General features: G+C 51.9%; 7 protein-coding genes across 7 annotated transcripts; 3 read left to right on the forward strand and 4 right to left on the reverse strand.

The window, feature by feature from the left end:
* Positions 1 to 9: 9 nt before the first annotated feature.
* On the reverse strand, positions 10 to 1,562 carry CC77DRAFT_949959 (Dehydroquinate synthase-like protein; the record flags this gene model as incomplete). The annotated part of the gene is made up of 4 exons (XM_018535289.1): positions 10 to 561; positions 611 to 1,067; positions 1,136 to 1,164; positions 1,215 to 1,562. The coding sequence occupies 4 exons, from the start codon at positions 1,560 to 1,562 to the stop codon at positions 10 to 12; spliced, it is 1,386 nt and encodes a 461-aa protein (XP_018379267.1).
* A 1,382-nt stretch (positions 1,563 to 2,944) lies between these two features.
* On the forward strand, positions 2,945 to 3,889 carry CC77DRAFT_950113 (S-adenosyl-L-methionine-dependent methyltransferase; the record flags this gene model as incomplete). Its single annotated transcript, XM_018535298.1, has 3 exons — positions 2,945 to 3,199; positions 3,246 to 3,806; positions 3,857 to 3,889. 3 exons carry the CDS (start codon positions 2,945 to 2,947, stop codon positions 3,887 to 3,889), a joined length of 849 nt encoding a protein of 282 aa, XP_018379268.1.
* Positions 3,890 to 4,241: 352 nt separating this feature from the next.
* Positions 4,242 to 6,391, forward strand: CC77DRAFT_1026267 (hypothetical protein). The gene has a single exon (XM_018526221.1). It carries the CDS (start codon positions 4,676 to 4,678, stop codon positions 6,230 to 6,232), a length of 1,557 nt encoding a protein of 518 aa, XP_018379269.1. The 5' UTR covers positions 4,242 to 4,675; the 3' UTR covers positions 6,233 to 6,391.
* A 1,072-nt stretch (positions 6,392 to 7,463) lies between these two features.
* Positions 7,464 to 10,040, reverse strand: CC77DRAFT_976353 (hypothetical protein; the record flags this gene model as incomplete). The annotated part of the gene is made up of 1 exon (XM_018535940.1): positions 7,464 to 10,040. A coding segment is annotated over exon 1 (2,502 nt), but the record flags the coding sequence as incomplete, so codon positions are not given.
* A 525-nt stretch (positions 10,041 to 10,565) lies between these two features.
* Positions 10,566 to 11,599, reverse strand: CC77DRAFT_1100402 (2-hydroxychromene-2-carboxylate isomeras-like protein; the record flags this gene model as incomplete). The annotated part of the gene is made up of 3 exons (XM_018530068.1): positions 11,408 to 11,599; positions 11,220 to 11,319; positions 10,566 to 11,053 (listed from the first exon to the last, which is right to left on the reverse strand). The coding sequence occupies exons 1-3, from the start codon at positions 11,480 to 11,482 to the stop codon at positions 10,566 to 10,568; spliced, it is 663 nt and encodes a 220-aa protein (XP_018379271.1). The 5' UTR covers positions 11,483 to 11,599.
* Positions 11,600 to 11,697: 98 nt separating this feature from the next.
* On the reverse strand, positions 11,698 to 14,630 carry CC77DRAFT_1002385 (WD40 repeat-like protein). The gene has a single exon (XM_018523184.1). The coding sequence runs from the start codon at positions 14,514 to 14,516 to the stop codon at positions 11,796 to 11,798; it is 2,721 nt and encodes a 906-aa protein (XP_018379272.1). The 5' UTR covers positions 14,517 to 14,630; the 3' UTR covers positions 11,698 to 11,795.
* Positions 14,631 to 14,767: 137 nt separating this feature from the next.
* On the forward strand, positions 14,768 to 16,736 carry CC77DRAFT_1036016 (hypothetical protein; the record flags this gene model as incomplete). The annotated part of the gene is made up of 3 exons (XM_018526983.1): positions 14,768 to 14,803; positions 14,860 to 15,485; positions 15,530 to 16,736. The coding sequence occupies 3 exons, from the start codon at positions 14,768 to 14,770 to the stop codon at positions 16,734 to 16,736; spliced, it is 1,869 nt and encodes a 622-aa protein (XP_018379273.1).
* Positions 16,737 to 16,857: the final 121 nt, after the last annotated feature.

Raw genomic sequence — 16,857 nt, forward strand, 5'->3', positions numbered from 1 at the left:
TGTCACTTTCTAGTTCTTATATCCGTTCTCATACCCGTTAGCCATGACCTCCTGGAGGCCCTGGGGAGGACCGTTGGCCTGGCCCTTGGCGGTACCGTTGACGGCGCCGTTGGTCATACCGTTCATGGTCTTCTTTGACTCGTGCATGGAGTCCTCGATAGGCTTGTCGTTCATGGTGTATCCAGTGTCGGATGCATCGACGAACGCGTCAAGACCGGCACCCTCGCGAGGGTACTCCTTCATCAGCTCCTTGTGTCGTCGCAGAGCCTTGTTCATCTCCTCGGCGGAGACATCGTTCAGGAATACGCAGGTACCAATGGGGTTAGGCACGGCAGCACGGAGCAGACCATCACGGGTCTTCAGGATAGCCTTGGTGGCCTTGTCAAGCATGTCCTCGTCGAACAGCTCGTGGTCCATGGACAAACCAGCCCTCGAGAACAGGTTCAACAGTCTCCTGTGCTCCTCATCACTGAGGAGACCGCGCTGGTTCGCCAATGTTGCCGAGTATGCCATGTCGATAGAGATGGCATGGCCGTGGCGAAGTGGGACCTTGGGCGATAGCTATGGATGAGTTAGCAAAGTCAACATTCGCAAGGTGTGGTAACCTTACCTCGTGGAGCGGGCTCCAGGTGTGGCCATAGGCAATGACACGGTCGAGACCGATCTCGTGAAGGTTAGGTGTCTCGAGTTTCAACATCTCGTGGATACCAGCACGGTTGATCTCATCCGCTGCTTGGAGGACCTCCTTGTCATCACCCTCACGACCGAATCGAGAAGTGATTAGCTTCTCACAGTACTTGTCCAGCAAGTCGAATGTGGGCTTGTGGGCGCAGGTTGAGATCTTGATCAACTCTGCAAAGCCGTTTCGTACTTGACCCTCCGGTAGGGTCTTCAAGAACGAGAAATCGAGGAATGTGTGCATTGGGGCGTGGTACGCTCCGAGACGGTTCTTGTAGTTGCCGTAGTTGACGGCGACCTTGATGCTGACACTAGCATCAATCAGGCCAATGACAGTGGTGGGAATACGGATGAAGTTGGTATTCCTTCGGTAGGCGGCGCAAGCAAATCTAAGGTCACGAGTTAACTCCATTCTAACAACGCAGTCAGGCCAGAGTGCCTTAGAGCTATTTTTTACCCAGCAACATCAGTCACCAAACCACCGCCCTGTGATATATTAGCATCCTTCAACACCATCATCAGACTGGATAACATACGACAACAAGTACAGGCTCCTTGCGGATGATACCAAAGTCGGTCATCGAGTCAACGATGCTGAGAAGAGTCTCCATGGACTTGGCCTTCTCGCCGATCATGGTCTTGTGAATCGTCAAGGGTAGGTTGTAGTGGTCGAAGTACTTTTGCATCTCATCGCCATAGACGTTGTAGATGTTCAAGTCCATGACGGCCAAGCAACGGCCCCAACGCTCATAGCACTTGGCTAGGTTGTTGTTGGCAGGGTTGAAGACGCCGTCAAGGAAGGTGAAGTCATATTCGATCTTCTCGTATCCCTCGACATGGAAGCCGTTCTTGGTCTCGACAACGGAAGCTTTGAGGTCTGACATGGTGAAAAGAGTTTGAAAGGTGTAAATGAGATACGTTGAGTTCTGCGGGGTCAAGTACGGGCACGGCTGTCCTATATAAATGTCGACAGACCGATGTCGTTTGGGACTACTCATATAGCTCGCGGTACACGCTCCGCCTCCATTGGCTCTCGCACGCCAGCAACGCTCCAGACAAACGTCAACCATACGCATTATTCTCGTTCATGATGCGGCCACTCGTGGATCCCTTGTTGTTTGGACTTGGTACCACTTCACTTCGAGCGAAACTAGGCTCCTACTGGCCAGCCATGATGAAATGACTTCAACAACAGCGCCCTCCCAGCGGTAAAACCCGGTTCCGGCACATGGGATATGCACTTTACTCATGCAACATGGGTTTTTGCGGGCTTGGACAAAGCAGAACTATCCTATTTTTCCTTCGGCCAAGGACGCAATCGGCGTAGCACAAGCCGCGAATCCATTTAGTGCCAACAACGGAGTCTCTCCCGTTGTGGAGAGGATGAGATACACTACATAAAACTGCGGGGCAATCATCGAAATCACCTCATCTCCACTTCAGGATTCCCATCATTCGATTGCTGACGTTCTGTGGCATATGTTGGAGAGTTTTCATTTGCCAGCTAGTCGAAAGATGTGCTGCGATGCGCGCAGGGCTGATAGTGCAGTACCGGTAGCCATACAACGGCACTTTTCTTACCCCTCAGTTCAGGGACAAGCTGGAAAAAAATGTGACGTTCGAGGGGATCTTTTCGATCCTAGTTCCCGCTTCGGGTAGATAGAGTTTGGCGGAGCCAGGATCGTTGAGGTATATTGCCTGGTAGAGGTAAGCGTACGTTGTCATGGCAGGTCTTTGTGGCTCCATAGTCGGCTAGCGGATGCAGAAAGCTCTAGATCGTTGACGACAGCCACATCCAACTCAACGTCAACACTATACAGAACCGTATATGCACCAATGATCCGACCCACATGAGCGTCGCGTATCCACATGGTATAGTATGAACTCGCCTCAACCTGTGCCAAGGGTGCCTTGACGCGTACACGGGGATGTGGCACCGAACAGGCAGGATATGGCGTCTGACACACATTGGCATCCCACCCTCAGTAAAGAGGTTTTGTAGAAAAAGCAATTTGCAGAAAGTCAATTGCTAATGTGCTAACATAAGGAGTGACATCTAGAACGACTCCACGGAAGCGGGATCCGTGCTAAAACGGTCGACCGAACCAAGCGCCACTCGTCGTACACGTTCCTGCATGTATTTCGTCATTACTGACCACAGCCCCGCACTAAACCACACGCGTTGAGGGGCACTCTCTAGCAGCTTGGACGCGTCGAGCTCACGGCTGCCCGCACAATTTCATACTACCATTGAACAACAGCAACAATGGGTAGTTTCGATCAAAGCAAAGCCTATGCAGCGCAAGAGGAAGAGGGTGCCTTCTTCGACGATGGGCGAGAAATTGAGCTCCTGCACTTCGTCTACTCGCACCCCAACATCGAGAAGATACGAGGATCGCCAGAAAACGTTCTGGCTGCCATTGACGAATATGGCCGCACGAAGAAGTATCTCATGAACGTCGGGGAGGACAAGGGCCGTATCGTAACAGATTTGATTGCGGAAGTAAAGCCAAATACCATGGTACGAGACTTGTCGAACTCGATTCTACGTTTCTAACACCTCGCAGGTAGAACTCGGCGGCTATGTAGGCTACTCCTGCATTCTCTTCGCAGATGCAGTACGCAAAGCAGGTGGTGAGCGATACTTCAGCTTTGAGCGTGACCCCGCTTTCGCGGCTGTCATCATGTCCTTGGTCGATCTTGCAGGCCTCACCGACCTTGTCAAAGTAGTCGTAGGCTCAAGCGACGAGGGTATCGCACGACTGGCCGCATCAGGCCAACTCAAACACGTCGATCTCATGTTCCTGGACCACTACAAGCCAGCCTACACCACAGATCTGAAGCTTTGCGAGGAACTTGGCCTGATCACCAAGGGCTCTGTGCTGGCAGCGGACAATGTCATCAAGCCCGGAAACCCGCCATACTTGAAGTATGTCAGGTCGAGCGTTGAGGAGAAGGTCAAGGAAGCAGGAGAGGGTGGGCAGACAAACCTCAGCGGCATTGCCGAGACGAATGTCAAGATGTACGAGAAGCGATATGGCAAGGCCAAGTTCAGCGAGAGCAAGGGCAACCCAAATCTCAAGTATGAGAGCAAGCTGGTAAACAGCTTTGAGCCGACTGGTGTACCTGTGAGTTCAAACACAGACGACGCTTTGCAAGCATTTACTGACTAGCACAGGATGGTATCGAGATTACACGATGCGTTGGTTAGATGGAAGCATCATCAATAGTCGGATACGCGTAATAATCTCTATGAATCGCAAGTTTCAGCGCTGGTGGGTCCTGAACGACTCAGACATGGGCATGGTACCCGACCACAGACCAGCAGGATAGCTACCGTCAAGGCTTCAATGACAGCACAAATCAATGCAATAAACAATTGAATCTACATTTGAAAGCATTTGTCGATCCATCTTTGCGAAACCGTATTGCACATATTGTGCGGGATGTCGAGAAAATAGCATGACACGTTGCATTCGAATAAACAAACATGAACCCCACGCACCCTGCATCCGCGGTACAAGCCCCTCAACATCCATCTGCCGATCGCGGCCAGATCATTGTCCCAAAATCAGGATCTACTATATACAGATCGTAAACAGGATCGTGGAGTTCCTAGTGTTCCGCAATGTCGTACATGAGTGAAGTAACGATGACGTCGAGACTAGTCGTGCAGAGCCAGCACTCCAAGGCCAACAACTTTGTCTGGGCGAACGCAGCCGCACGCACATCAATCACCTCGCCTATGCAAGAACGGGTTGCGTGACTACGAGCCGTCTGTTTACTGCCCACTAAATTCTACTTACTTGCAGTTTGCATTGCAGTGCAGCCTGCACCTTTTTTGCAGGGGCAATTAAGTCGTTCCTCGGTCTTACTTTTGATAAGGTAGCGCCGTTGGTGGTGTGTTGGGAAACTTCTAAACGGTGAAGACTGCGCGAGAACAAGTGCCGAGGTCACGAGCTGCTCATTTTCATCAAGCAGCAACAAGGAAAAGACAATGGCAATGGCGGAAGGAAAGAAGGATTCGGTGGTGTTGCCATTTTACTATAGCCATGTGTGGAAGAATGTGCTTCTACTGGCTCTGAGCGCTGTTTGCGCGCCTCTCTCGGCAGCGCTGGTGTTGGTTGGTCTTGCAGTGTCGAAACTCCATGGACAGCGCAATGCAACGTTTTCCAAGGAGGATAAGCAGCATGTTGCAGCGGCACGGAGACGGAAAACTATTCTTGTCACAGGAGTGTCGATGACCAAGAGCCTTACTATTGCGCGCAATTTGTCTCAGCATACACCACATCGCATCATCGGCGCCGACATCTCTGCTCTATCACCAGGTCGCTTCTCCAACGCTATTGCAAAATACTACCGTCTGGACACACCAAGTGGCGACGATGCGGAGCCATATATTGATTCCATCCTCTCCATCATCCAGCGCGAGAAAGTCGACTTATGGATCAGCTGCTCCAGCGTCGTCGCAGCCGTAGAAGACGGTCAAGTCGTCCGCTTAGCAGAAAAGCAGGCCAAAGAACAAGGCCGCAAGTTTGAAGCCGTCCAGTTCCGGGAAGATGTGGTCGAAAAGTTCCACGAGAAGGACAAATTCATCGACTATATCGAATCGCTCGGTCTGCCAATCCCAGAATCGCACCGCTGCACCCACCCAGGGGAAGCCCTCGATGTGCTCATGGGAGAGCTTCACAGAACCCCGACAAAATCTGGGAGAACAGCACCCAGGCGACAATTCATCATGAAACCCATCGGAGTGGACGACAAGGCGCGAAACAACATGATGACCCTCCTCCCCTTCAAGACACCGGATGCAACAGCGCAATACATTCACTCTCTCAATATTAGCAAGGAAAACCCATTCCAACTCCAACAATTCATCAAGGGAAACGAGTACTGCACACATGCACTCGTCATCCGCGGCAAAGTAAAGGCCTTTACTAGCTGCCCCAGCCTAGAACTCCTCATGCACTACGAACCGCTACCAGCCTCCTCCCCCCTCAGCAAAAAGATGCTCGAATTCACCGAGCGTGTGTGCAAAGACGGTGGCGAAACCTTTACAGGTCATCTGAGTTTTGACTTTCTAGTCGAGAACGACGACAAGGGTGCGGCTGCGAAGTTCTACCCTATTGAATCTAACCCCCGTGCTCATACGGCTGTCGTGCTCTTTGAGCAGACGCCCGAAATGGCGGAAGCATATCTTTCCATCTTCAACAGTCCTAACCCATTGACCTCCAAAAACAAGCCTGGCCCTGTTTTTCCTCGCACCCCAACGTACAGTTATTACTGGATCGGACATGACCTTGTATCTTTTGTCATCCTGCCACTTCTCGATCTCTTATTCGGTGCGACAACGCTGCAGAGTGCGTTCAATGATCTAGCGACATTTTGGAGTCATGTTGTGGGGTGGAAGGATGGGACGTATTTGTTTGAGGATCCAGTACCTTTCTTCGTCTTGTATCATGTTTATTGGCCGGCGAAGTTCTTGGAGGCGTTGAGAAGGGGGCAGGCGTGGAGTCGGATTAATGTCAGTACTACAAAGATGTTCGAGGTTTGAGTATGGGGTGATGGATGTGAGCTGGACGGGAGGAATAGGAAGGTGCGAGGTGGGATCGGGAGTCGGTCCAATGCATGTCAGTATGTATAATTCTAGATGATTTTTCATGAAGTGTTGTATCATTACTGTGGCGTCGTCACTGGACCTGATCGCAATGTCGTGCTACCTCAACGCTGCCACTCCTTACCAACCTGAGCTTGGGCTCTTCAATTCATCATCCCCTATCTACTACCCCTCACCACCTTTAGTCCGAACTGGCATTACTATCAGTATCCCAAACCCTGCCCAACTTCCCGTCCCTAATGCTCAACCACACCTTCTTCAACTCTGCCGAATCCCATCTAGCTCTCTTCTTCAGTTCCGCAATAGCAATCGCCATCTGCCTCTGTACGCGAGTCTGTTGGCCACACAGCGCCCGAGCCATACTGCATCGAGCGAAGCAGCGAAAAGCGACATGGCGTTTATTAGTAGTGCTGGTGAGACGACGATAGTAGCCTCTGCGCGGCTGGGATAGAGCTACTATTTTGGTCTTCTTGGACGTACGGCAAGGATGGAATGCGGTCGTGTGGGATTTCCGGGGTGTGGTACTAGAGTAGGTTTTGTAATGGTATGTTCTTCTTGTCATGATTTTGCGCTTGATGGCAAGTGGTGAGCGAACCGTGGGTTCTGCGACGTTGAGTTGGTTGTTACGTTGGTCGTTAGGTGAGGGTATTGCCAGAGAAGTTGAGTCTGTGGTACTGATGATCTGTTGGGTTGGGTCGTTTGAAGGTTGGCCTTGCCTTAATTTGCCAGCATAGAGGGAGAGGGCGAGGGCGTATTGAGAGATGGTGCCATATACAGGATCGCTGATCTGCTCGCATAGGCTAGGAGTATAGGCTGGGCCGTTCTCGGTGTCTTCATCTGCTTTGTGCTTGCGCTTGACGCCTTTCTTTCCGTTTTCCTTGTGTAATGAAACCCTACCGTTCTGAGTTCCGATGACATCTATAATTGCTGTAGTTGCCGGCTTGTTTAACATGCCTCCCAGATTGTTATTTGAATGGTCTGTTCCTGTGAGCTGGTTGCCAGGCGTATACTGTGGATCATCTACTGAGTCTCCATCTGCCTCAAACTTGTGCTTGACTCGATGATCGCCGTCGTCATTACGCAGAGTAGTACTGGAATCGACATTGTCGTCAGCAGTTTTGAGCACCACCTTCTCAACTTGAGCGACGGTGTCGTCGACGGTAGATGTGTCCCTGCCCGCCTCTTCAGCAGCATACGAAGCCTTGAGACCCTCCCAATCTCCCTTGACCCGCAACTTCGCGCGCTTCAACTCCACATCACCTTCACTACGAGTTAAATCCTGGATCATCTCCGCGACACGTCGAATCTGTTTCAACGGCACGACCTTGGTAGACAGCTGATACCCAGCACCTTCCTCAGCTTCCGCTTCCTCTCCTTTCTTAGTTTTTGGATCGATTTGAAGCGCGCGGAAGAGATCAGTTATCAGTTGAAAGTTAGGGGGATCTGGATCAGCATTCATGTCTTCGGCGCGGAAGCGCTGGACTTGATCACTCATCAGCACTTCCTTACGGATACGCAGAACGAGGTCGTAAGCGCGGCGGTAAAAGGAAAGGAAGTCGAAATTACTGTGCACCTCGTTCTCTCGTAGTTCTGATTTCATTGTACCGAAGAGTTTGGCGTGGGTCTCATCTTGCTTGTCGAAGTCGGGTCTGTGTACCCTGGATTTGCTCTTTCCTTTTCGCCTTGGCTTTGGAGGCGCGATATTGGCCGCTAGGTTCGCGAATGTATCTCGTAGGCCCTTCCTATCTTGAGTAGCTTCCTGACAGTCATCATCTGGTGTCTTGTCGGTATCCTCGCTTTGTCGATAGAGGTAGTTAAAGACTGCGTGACGCCTCAGCCAACGATCGTTGTCCGCATCTGAATCGTAGTAGTCGCAGATTTTGGCTTCCAAAGACAATTCGGGTTGCAAACCACGCTTGGCACCAAGTTCTCTCGAGACTTGAGGTAGAAATTCGGACGTGTGACGGAAGTCTGAAGCCATAACGCGACTGCTAGTGTTGCCCGAGAGGAGATAGCGGTTGAGGAAGTCGTTAGGGTGAGTAGGTGGATCACCCCGGAACATAACCTTGGCCCCATATATCATGATCAGGTAGTCCAGGTCTGACCATAGAATCTCCAGACCACCCATCTGGCAGGCGGCGTTGTATAGATGGGCCATACCATGAATGAACCATTGTATCTTAGCAATCGCAGTATGATGATAGATAGAGTTAAAGTGCCACATAGAGAGTCCTGCGAGCGTCGAGTGGACAGTGATGAAGATGCTAGCAGTCATTGGCTTTTCTTGAGAGTTCAAAAGCTCTTGTAGCCACTCCAACAGCCTGTCTAGAGGATTGAGAAGGATGGTGCTAAATTTAATCTCTTCTTTGCACATGTAATCTGGCTTTGTGCCCTTGGCCCACATGCGATCCTCGTAATCGACATGATAACGGATACATCTAGCGATATCCAAACCGTGCTCGGTAAGGTCGCGTAACATCCGACGGTAGTCCTCACGTACAGCTTCCTGGATGTCAAGGACAATGGCCAAGCCGAACGGCAGGTAGTCCTGTGATGTACTCTGGTGCAATAACATCTCTTCAGTAAAGTGATCCCACTTAGGAAGTTTGAGACCGCCCTTGCGAATGACGTCGAAGAACTTCAAGAAGAGCATGAGAGGATGCTCTCGTATATCTTCGTCAGCACTATCCTCTGTTGGGTATGTCTTCGTAATGTAGGTTTTGATCAAAGCAGCAGCATCCAGACCGAACAGGTGGCGCAATACCTTTTCAGCAGGTAGTGTCGCAGAATTTTGCGCCCCAGTCTCAAGAGCAGCTTTGGTTTTGTTGAAAAGTTGGTGGATGAGTATGGCCAATTCTCCAGGTAGCAGATCAAGCTCTTCCACGAGTGACTTGACATTTTGGTTCATTTGGTCCTGAGCCAGGTCTGATACCAACGCTGCTGTGATCGCATTGACAAGGCCCTTGTGGTAGAGCACCCAAATCTCGTAGAGGACATCTCGTATGCGGTTGAAAGTGTAGAGAAAGCAGAGTATAAGGAATTCGCGGCGCAGCTGCTCTTCCTCTGCAGTCAGCGGATTTGTCTCTGATATTGGTGCCTTCTTCTTCGTCCTGGATGTCGGAGTTTGTTGCTGCTGACCATCACTCTCGATGTCGCATTGGTCCTGTTCCCGCATTTTCTTAAGCAAGTCGTCTTGTTCATCTTGGCTTGTCTTGGGACCAGTGGGAAGCTGAATGAACACGAATGTGGGCGTGTCATTCTTGCGATTTCGAGCTTTGTTCATTCCAGGAACGAGAACTTTCAACGACGCCATGAGCGTCTCTAGGCTCCCGCTGAAGTATTCGTGACCCAAATCCGCCGTGTTGTTGTGTTTGTGGTATTGCGTCACCTCTCTCCTGGAGCGGATGGCATCTTCGAGGTCGTTGATACCGGAGGTGTCGGCAAGTGGAACGCTTGTAGCAGTGATGGCGTTGACGAGTTGCTCCTGCTCTTGTAGTGGTATTCTGTAGCCCTTTTTGCTCTTTTTCTTCTTAGCCTGGTCTGCGACTATATTTGCGAGTTCCACGCCGCGCTGAATTCCCGTCTTGAGCAGCCATGCCTGAAACTGTTCGGTATACGTTTTGTAACGCTTGACTGTCTCGGGAAGTTCGTTCCGTCGATAGTAATCCATCTTGAAAGAGAATTGGAGAGGTGGTTGAGAAAATGAATGTGGGTGGTAAAGACCATTGAGAAGAGTTGAAGGCAGTGAATTTAGCTGGCGAAGTAGCTTCGCGAGTGCTCTAGAAAAGCTCCCGAGAAAGTATCTGTGCTTTCTGATATCAGGAAGAATGAATAACGATTATAGAATAAAACGTTAATGGTAGTGCGCTCACGGGCCGCCAACTTACAGTCAGGTATTGCGCAAGATGACAGTTCCGTTCGCGATAATGCAGTCAAGACCCGCCTAGATCTTGCTGTCGCATGATAATACTTGACGCAACCGAGTGGTGGTCTGGAGATTCCGAGCTCAGTGGTTCATACCCTTGCTATGCGCTAACGCTCGCAGGTCTCAAACCCAGATACACAAAGTGAAAGGAGGGAAAGGCCTCGTCACTAGAAACACCGAAATCCTTCTTATGTCCTTCAAGGCTAGCGTCGTGGCCATTAAGGGCATCGCTTCATCGTTAGCAGTAAAAAAAGGAGTCGGCCGCTGTGGTCCATCAGAAGCCGTCGTAAAAGGCGCGGGATTGAACAGTATCCATTCACATGTCCGCCCAGAGAACGTCTTACTCTACAACAACGAGCGCCATTCCCTACTTTCCGGCCTCTTGATTCCCAAATGATCACACATCAGCCCCATATGATCAACGCCCCAAAATCCCTCAGTCTCCCCCTTTTCATTCGTAGCAACAAACCAAGGCAGGCCAAAAGCCCCATCCTCAAACGCCTTGGTCGTATTCCCACCTAGCACCTTCTTCACCTCCTCCGTCTTGGTCCTCTCTAGCACCTTGCTTGCCTCCTCCTCACTACCCAAGGCAACTGCGAGAATAGCAAGCAGGTTCTCCGGCTTGATTGGATCATTCCATTTTGCCCAGAAGTTTTCGTAAAACAGGGCGATGGCTTGTTCAAGGGCTTGGGGATGCGACAGAGAGAGGGAAACTAGGGCGCGTTGGATAGGCAGTGTGTTGATGGGGAAGCCAGGTGGAGTATCTTGCGAGATGGGGACGTTAAAGTGAGTGGATAGGCGCTGACGCTCTGTGTTTATCCATTTGTCCTTGTCTGATTGGGTGTGTTAGATGGTAAGATAAGCAGTTGCAATGACGGTGACTCCGATGATGGTCCACCAGGTGAGCCGTTTGTTGTATCTTTTTCTTTCGTGTTGCGCTTCCCCCTTACTGTGGCCAAGCTAAGCTGCTCTTTCAAGAGAAGGGGAGATCCGACATACTTTTTATCCTCAATGGTGGTGTATTCTCGCAGACCTTCATCAACCCCCCAAGCAGAATAGGCACATACGTCACCTCAACCTGCTTAAAAACCTTTGAGTTCTACTCGGAATGCTCTTGTTAGTACTGTAGTGCATGATTCTAGCACAAAAATCTGGATTTACGTAGGACACATGGTAAAGCAACTTACTTTCAAGATGTAGAAAGCAATGTAAGCAAACGGGCTGACAATGTCAACGTAAAGGGTAATCTTCGGCTGAGCCATGGCTGGTTGGATTATTGCAGAAGTCAAAAGGGGATTACTGATCTGGAGTGGAGATGAGACCGGGGGTGCCTTTGTTCCTGGCACCTTGCTCTATGTAGGTGGTTGGTGAGGAGACGAGGCCGGTGATCTCATAGCCGATCGGATTAACCGAGGCACAATCGGCCGGCGTCTATCCTTGACGCAGGCAGACAAGTACCACATTAGAGAAGGAAAATCCTGAAATTGTCAAATATGGTATTCATATCGAACCTACAATAACCCAGCTACTCGCCGGAATCTTGGTGCCAGGCTAGCTGCCTTGAACATATTACTCCTAATCAACCATGACGATATCCCTTTGAAGACCCAGCTGCGAAGTGCCGTTCGTAATAGCCTTGACTTCACCCGCAACCTCGTCCATTTCCTTGAGAGTAAAGTCCAATAAGTAACTCTCATCAACCAATTCCTCTACTCGCTTGTAGTGCCTCTCAGAGTACACCTTGATGGCATCCATCACATCTTTCAGACTGCCCTTTGCGCCAACCTTGCCCTGCGGCCTCAGACTAGCTAGTCGAGAAGCGGGATATGACTTAACAATAGTCCACAGAATCTTCTGAGCGATGGGTGCAGTACGCACGTTGGTATTCCAGTCGCGGAGGCGGATGAGCAGTTTGTACAGCTGTTCGTCTGCTAAGGAACCGAGGACTTCGTCTACGGTGATGAGACCTGAGAGACTGTCTGTATCTGGGTTCTCGGTTTCCACCACAGATTTAAAGAGGGAGAAGAGACGGGCGGGCTGGTCCATCTGGAGTGCAAGGACGATAGCTTCGCGATAGTTGCCGGCGTAGGTGTAGTTTTGTAGTTTTTGATCAAGTTCGACGCGTTCTGTTTCCGCTGTTGTGGCAGCTTCCAGCGTGGTGCTCGTCGTATCTTCCCAAAACGTGATGACACTATCTCCACCACCAGACACCAAGGCGCCCGTTGTGGGGTGTGCGACAAGTGCCCAGACACGATCAGTGTGGTTGTCAAGTGTGGACATGGCCTCACCGGACACTGTATCCCAGATCTTGACCAGTCCGTCACCAGCTGCAGAAGCTATTTGTGGGCCACGCTTGTCTCGTGCGTCGACGGGTCGATAGGGCAGCCACGACAGCTTCAGTACACTGTTTGAGTGGCCTTCTAAAGTTAGTAAACAGCTGTAGTCTGCTAGACTCCAGATCTTGACCGTCTTATCTCCGCTGCCTGTTGCGATCAAGCCCTTGTTTCCTGAGTTTGGCGCTTGCGAGTCTTTGGGTGCGAATTTGACTGACCACACACCACGTTTGTGACCTCGGAGGACACCAATAGCCTCTCCTTCTGCTGCGGAGTAGATCTTGACCGTACGATCCTGCGATGCGGACGCAAAAAGACTTCCAGAGGGGTCGATGTCGATGGCATTGATGTCTTTGTCGTGTGCTTTGCGGGTGTACTTGGCTCGCAGTTTACCCTTCATCTCTTTGGTGGTATCCCAACGCTTAACTGTCCTATCTTGAGAGCCGGTCACAATATACGCAGGTGGGTGTGACAAAGGGTCTGTGAAAGCGGCTGAGGATTCCTGGGGTATGGTGTGCGGCAGTGCAATCGCTCCAAGCGACTCGGCATGACCTGTGAGGACTGCAGCACAGGTATACGATTCGTTAGCGGGGTCGAGACGCCATAACCGTGCTGTGTTGTCTTTGGCACCTGTGACAAGCCAGTGGCCTGACCAATCTACATCTAGGCAGATGACAATGTCTTCGTGTCCCTTTAGCAGTCCGACATCGGCACCAAAGTATTTGCCTTGGGTCGCGTCTTCTGCGTCGGATTCGTTGAGTGTGATTATCCGAATATCCTCTGAGTTGGTGTTGAGTGCCAATAGGGACTTGTCTCGGCCAACGTAGGCGATGTCAATGACCTCGTCGTGGGTTCCGGAAACGCGGCGGAAGATGGGCAGCGGGTCGATGGTCTCTTCTACGACGAGTGACTCTGCTGTTTTGAGGGAGTAGAAGTTGAGCACTTGGTCAGCGTGCACCGAGATCAAGTAGGGCAATGAAGGATAGTAGAGGATGTTGACAATCTCATCCGTCTCGGATCCAGGCTCTTGCTCTCGGGTGAGCTCTCTTCCACTGGAGGCTGACCAGAGTCGTAGTCGGCCGTTCTCTCCACCAGAGTACAGGATCTTGCCGTCTGCGATGAAGCCTGCGCTCTCGATGCCCTCTAGAGTAGCAATGGTGCGTTGCGCCTTCCACTTGTGTGAGTCCCAGACAATCAATGTCTTGTCTCTGCTGCCAGACAGAAGGACCTTCTCTTGCGGCGAGTACTGTAACGAGCGAACGACGGAGACGTGCGAGTCGAGGACAGCAGTGCTCTTTCTCTTGTGAAGATCCCATATCCGTATTTTGCCGTCTTCGGCACCAGAGGCCAACCGAAACTGTATCTGAGTCTCGCCCTGAGCTTGATCCGACTCGGCGCCTTCCTGCCGCGACTTTCTCTTTCTCTTTTTGTTGTTTTCCGAGGCGTCGTCACGCTCGGCTACCTCTACCTCGAAGAAGTGCAGGGCCGAGACGACTCCACCATGGCCGTGGAAAGTGTGTGTTGTGTAGCCACCGACAATGTCCCAGATCTTGACCACGCCGTCGGCGCCGCCGGTGGCTATCAGTGTGCCCGTGCGATCTGTGGCTAGCGTGACGACAGGAGACGTGTGTGGGCGTAGTGTTCGGAGAAGGTCGAGCTCGATGACTTGGTCGTCGGTGTCAGAGGGCCTGAGGGCGAAGAGGCGCATGGAGAGGGAGCGCGAGCACACTACGAGATGAGATGCGGACGGGGTCAGGGCCAGGGCCGTGATTGCCTCGCCGTCTCCCTCGACCCTGGCCAGCTCCTGGCCGTTGGTGAGGTCGGAAAGAAGGACATCCTCGCCCAAGCTCGCGGCCAGAATGCGCCCGTCTTCGCTGAGGGCCAAGCTGCCTCCCGAGTAGATTGGCTGCAGGGTGCGAGCGACCTCGTACGTCGTCTTGACGGCAGCTCTTTGGGCCGACATGGTGGATTGTGGACTTGGTAGCGTCGCGTCTCTGCCGAGAGAGGTGAGGGAAGTGTCGCAAAGTGCTCGAGGAAAAAAGTTTATCGATAACGGCAGTCGCAAGCCACGCGCGCTGACGTTTGGCGCCGGCGCGTCTCCCCCCGGCCGCCAACTCGGCTTCTGGAGCATGCGCCTATATTGCATTGTTCAAGATGCAGTCACCTTGTTCTACTGCGTGCACCTGATCAAAGTTGAATTTTGTCAGCACCACCATGGGCCGGCAAGCCTACCTGGACAAGATCGCTTTCGTACACACGCCGCCAGCCAGCGCAATGCTCGAGGACATGTCTGACACGCTTGCTAGGGACGGTCTGCCTTTGAGCCCACCCAATCCGCCTCGCAGTCGACCGAATACGTCCAGCTCGAATCGTCGCAGTCCGAGATTCCACGGCGTTACCACGAGGCCACGGCCAACAACTACGTCCAGCTCTACGACGAGCGCGGCAACCCCATCAACCCCCGCTCCCACCAGTATGGCAAGAAACTCAGAGGCGCCCAAAACGATGTGCTCGCGTCTGTCGGCGTCGTCGAGCGCAGACACTCTCCCGCCGACGCCTTTCCAGGGTCCAGCGTAGAGCGTCTCGAGCTGCTCGAAGCCGAGGATACGGTTGGAAACGCCATTGCGCTGGCGACTACCCTTACCGAGAACCTTTGCACATGGTGGATAGGCTCAATCAGGGAGAGGATCCTGACATTTCGCTATCCCCATGCCCTTGCCTTCAGCCACATCGCAGCCTCGGAGCGTGCCCTCTCTGGCACTTCCATTGTCTATGCTGGCTTCTTCTCTCGCGTCTTTGCGACCATGAACATCCAAGCCATCGTGTACAGCACTTTTGTCTATCAGCCCGTCGAACGTGTGCTGTATGCGACACGTGCCAGCCCAAAGACCCGCCACTTCTTCCGACGAGCCAAGAAAGCCATCAAGTCTAGGTAGGTCCCACGTTCGCCTTTCTACTTCTCGTTAACCCCGTTAGTCTTCGTCTGGGCCTCGAGGTTCTGTGCTACCCCTTCTTTTACCACGCTGCTTTGCAGCGCCTTGGCCTGGTGCCCGCTCGCCCACTATTGCCAAACTGGACATGTCTCATTCCCTTTTCAAGCTCATCGCCTCTGCTACCATTTTCTGTGCGATACAATGCGTCCAGTTCCATCACGGACTGTATTGGAGCAGTGCTGACTTCACCCCTTGTCCTTTTATGTGCTGAACATGCCATTGAACGCTGGATTTATGCCTGTGTCTACGAAGCAGTCGAGACAGCCGTCGTCCGCCCTGACAAGCCCGACATACCCAGCCGAGACGCCAACGGAAAAGACCGTGCTTTGACTGTGCTCGGGTTGCGGCGGGAGTCACCAACCCTTATTCGCAATGCCATTCACAGGCTACTTGCAATGCTCGGCTGGGCTCTTCCAAGTTCCTCTCCAAACACACAACAGAAGCGGACCATCGAGCTTGCAACCACGGCTGCTTCAAACAATGGCCAGACAATAGAAGTCGGTGGTACTCAAGTGATCAACGCTACCCCGCTGCATCTTCCCGTGCTCCAGTCCCAAGATCAGCCTGTCACAGAGCCGCTCGACGCAGATGTAATCACAATTCCAATAGATGCGTTCCAAGATTTGATACGATCCACAACTCCACCGGGATCACCAACAGAATCCGAGCAAAACGAGAACGATCCTCGAATACGCATTACTTCAAGGGAAGGTATCGTAGAAATGGAAGTCCGCCTACCACCTAGGATACTTTCCACTCATACTCGTGTTGCAGAAGCCTCGGGTTCCTCGCGAGATGATGCAGCTGTGGAGCCGCGGGACCGAGCACGCTCAATAGACGGCCATGTATACCACCGCGTATCCCAACTCTCGTGTGAGCCTGCGCAGATGATCAGTGCAATGGTGAGAGCTCAGCTTGTCGGTCTTGCCATGCTTCCGTTTAGGATGGTTACTTTGCGAATGATTGCTTCACACCATCTAGTCAGCCAAGGCGAATACGCGGGGTCGCATCGCATTGTGAATCCACTAGAGCTCCATGGCGATATGAGCTGGCGGAACATTGGCACCCAGCTCTCACGCGTAGCGCTCTGCGGGGCACTGGAGTTGGCTATCGATCTCAGTTTGTGGGGAATGCAATATCAGGCCATTACAAAGTTTGGACAGAGTGTCTTCGGATGGGGTACGCTATAGGCGAGTCGCTCGCTTCGTATACAGCGTCAGCACCAGTGACATGCTCTTGCATTGCACTTGGACTTACCACTCAGGCGGGACATTCCTGAAGTCTACATGTTCGGTAACACCCGATGCAATG

Source organism: Alternaria alternata (genome assembly GCF_001642055.1).
Source record: "Alternaria alternata strain SRC1lrK2f unplaced genomic scaffold CC77scaffold_37, whole genome shotgun sequence".
Lineage (NCBI taxonomy): Eukaryota > Fungi > Ascomycota > Dothideomycetes > Pleosporales > Pleosporaceae > Alternaria > Alternaria alternata.

Coding starts and splice junctions, on each gene's coding strand:
- CC77DRAFT_1026267 (XM_018526221.1), top strand. CDS start 4,676: ATGGCAATGGCGGAAGGAAAGAAGGATTCGGTGGTGTTGCCATTTTAC.
- CC77DRAFT_1002385 (XM_018523184.1), bottom strand. CDS start 14,516: ATGTCGGCCCAAAGAGCTGCCGTCAAGACGACGTACGAGGTCGCTCGC.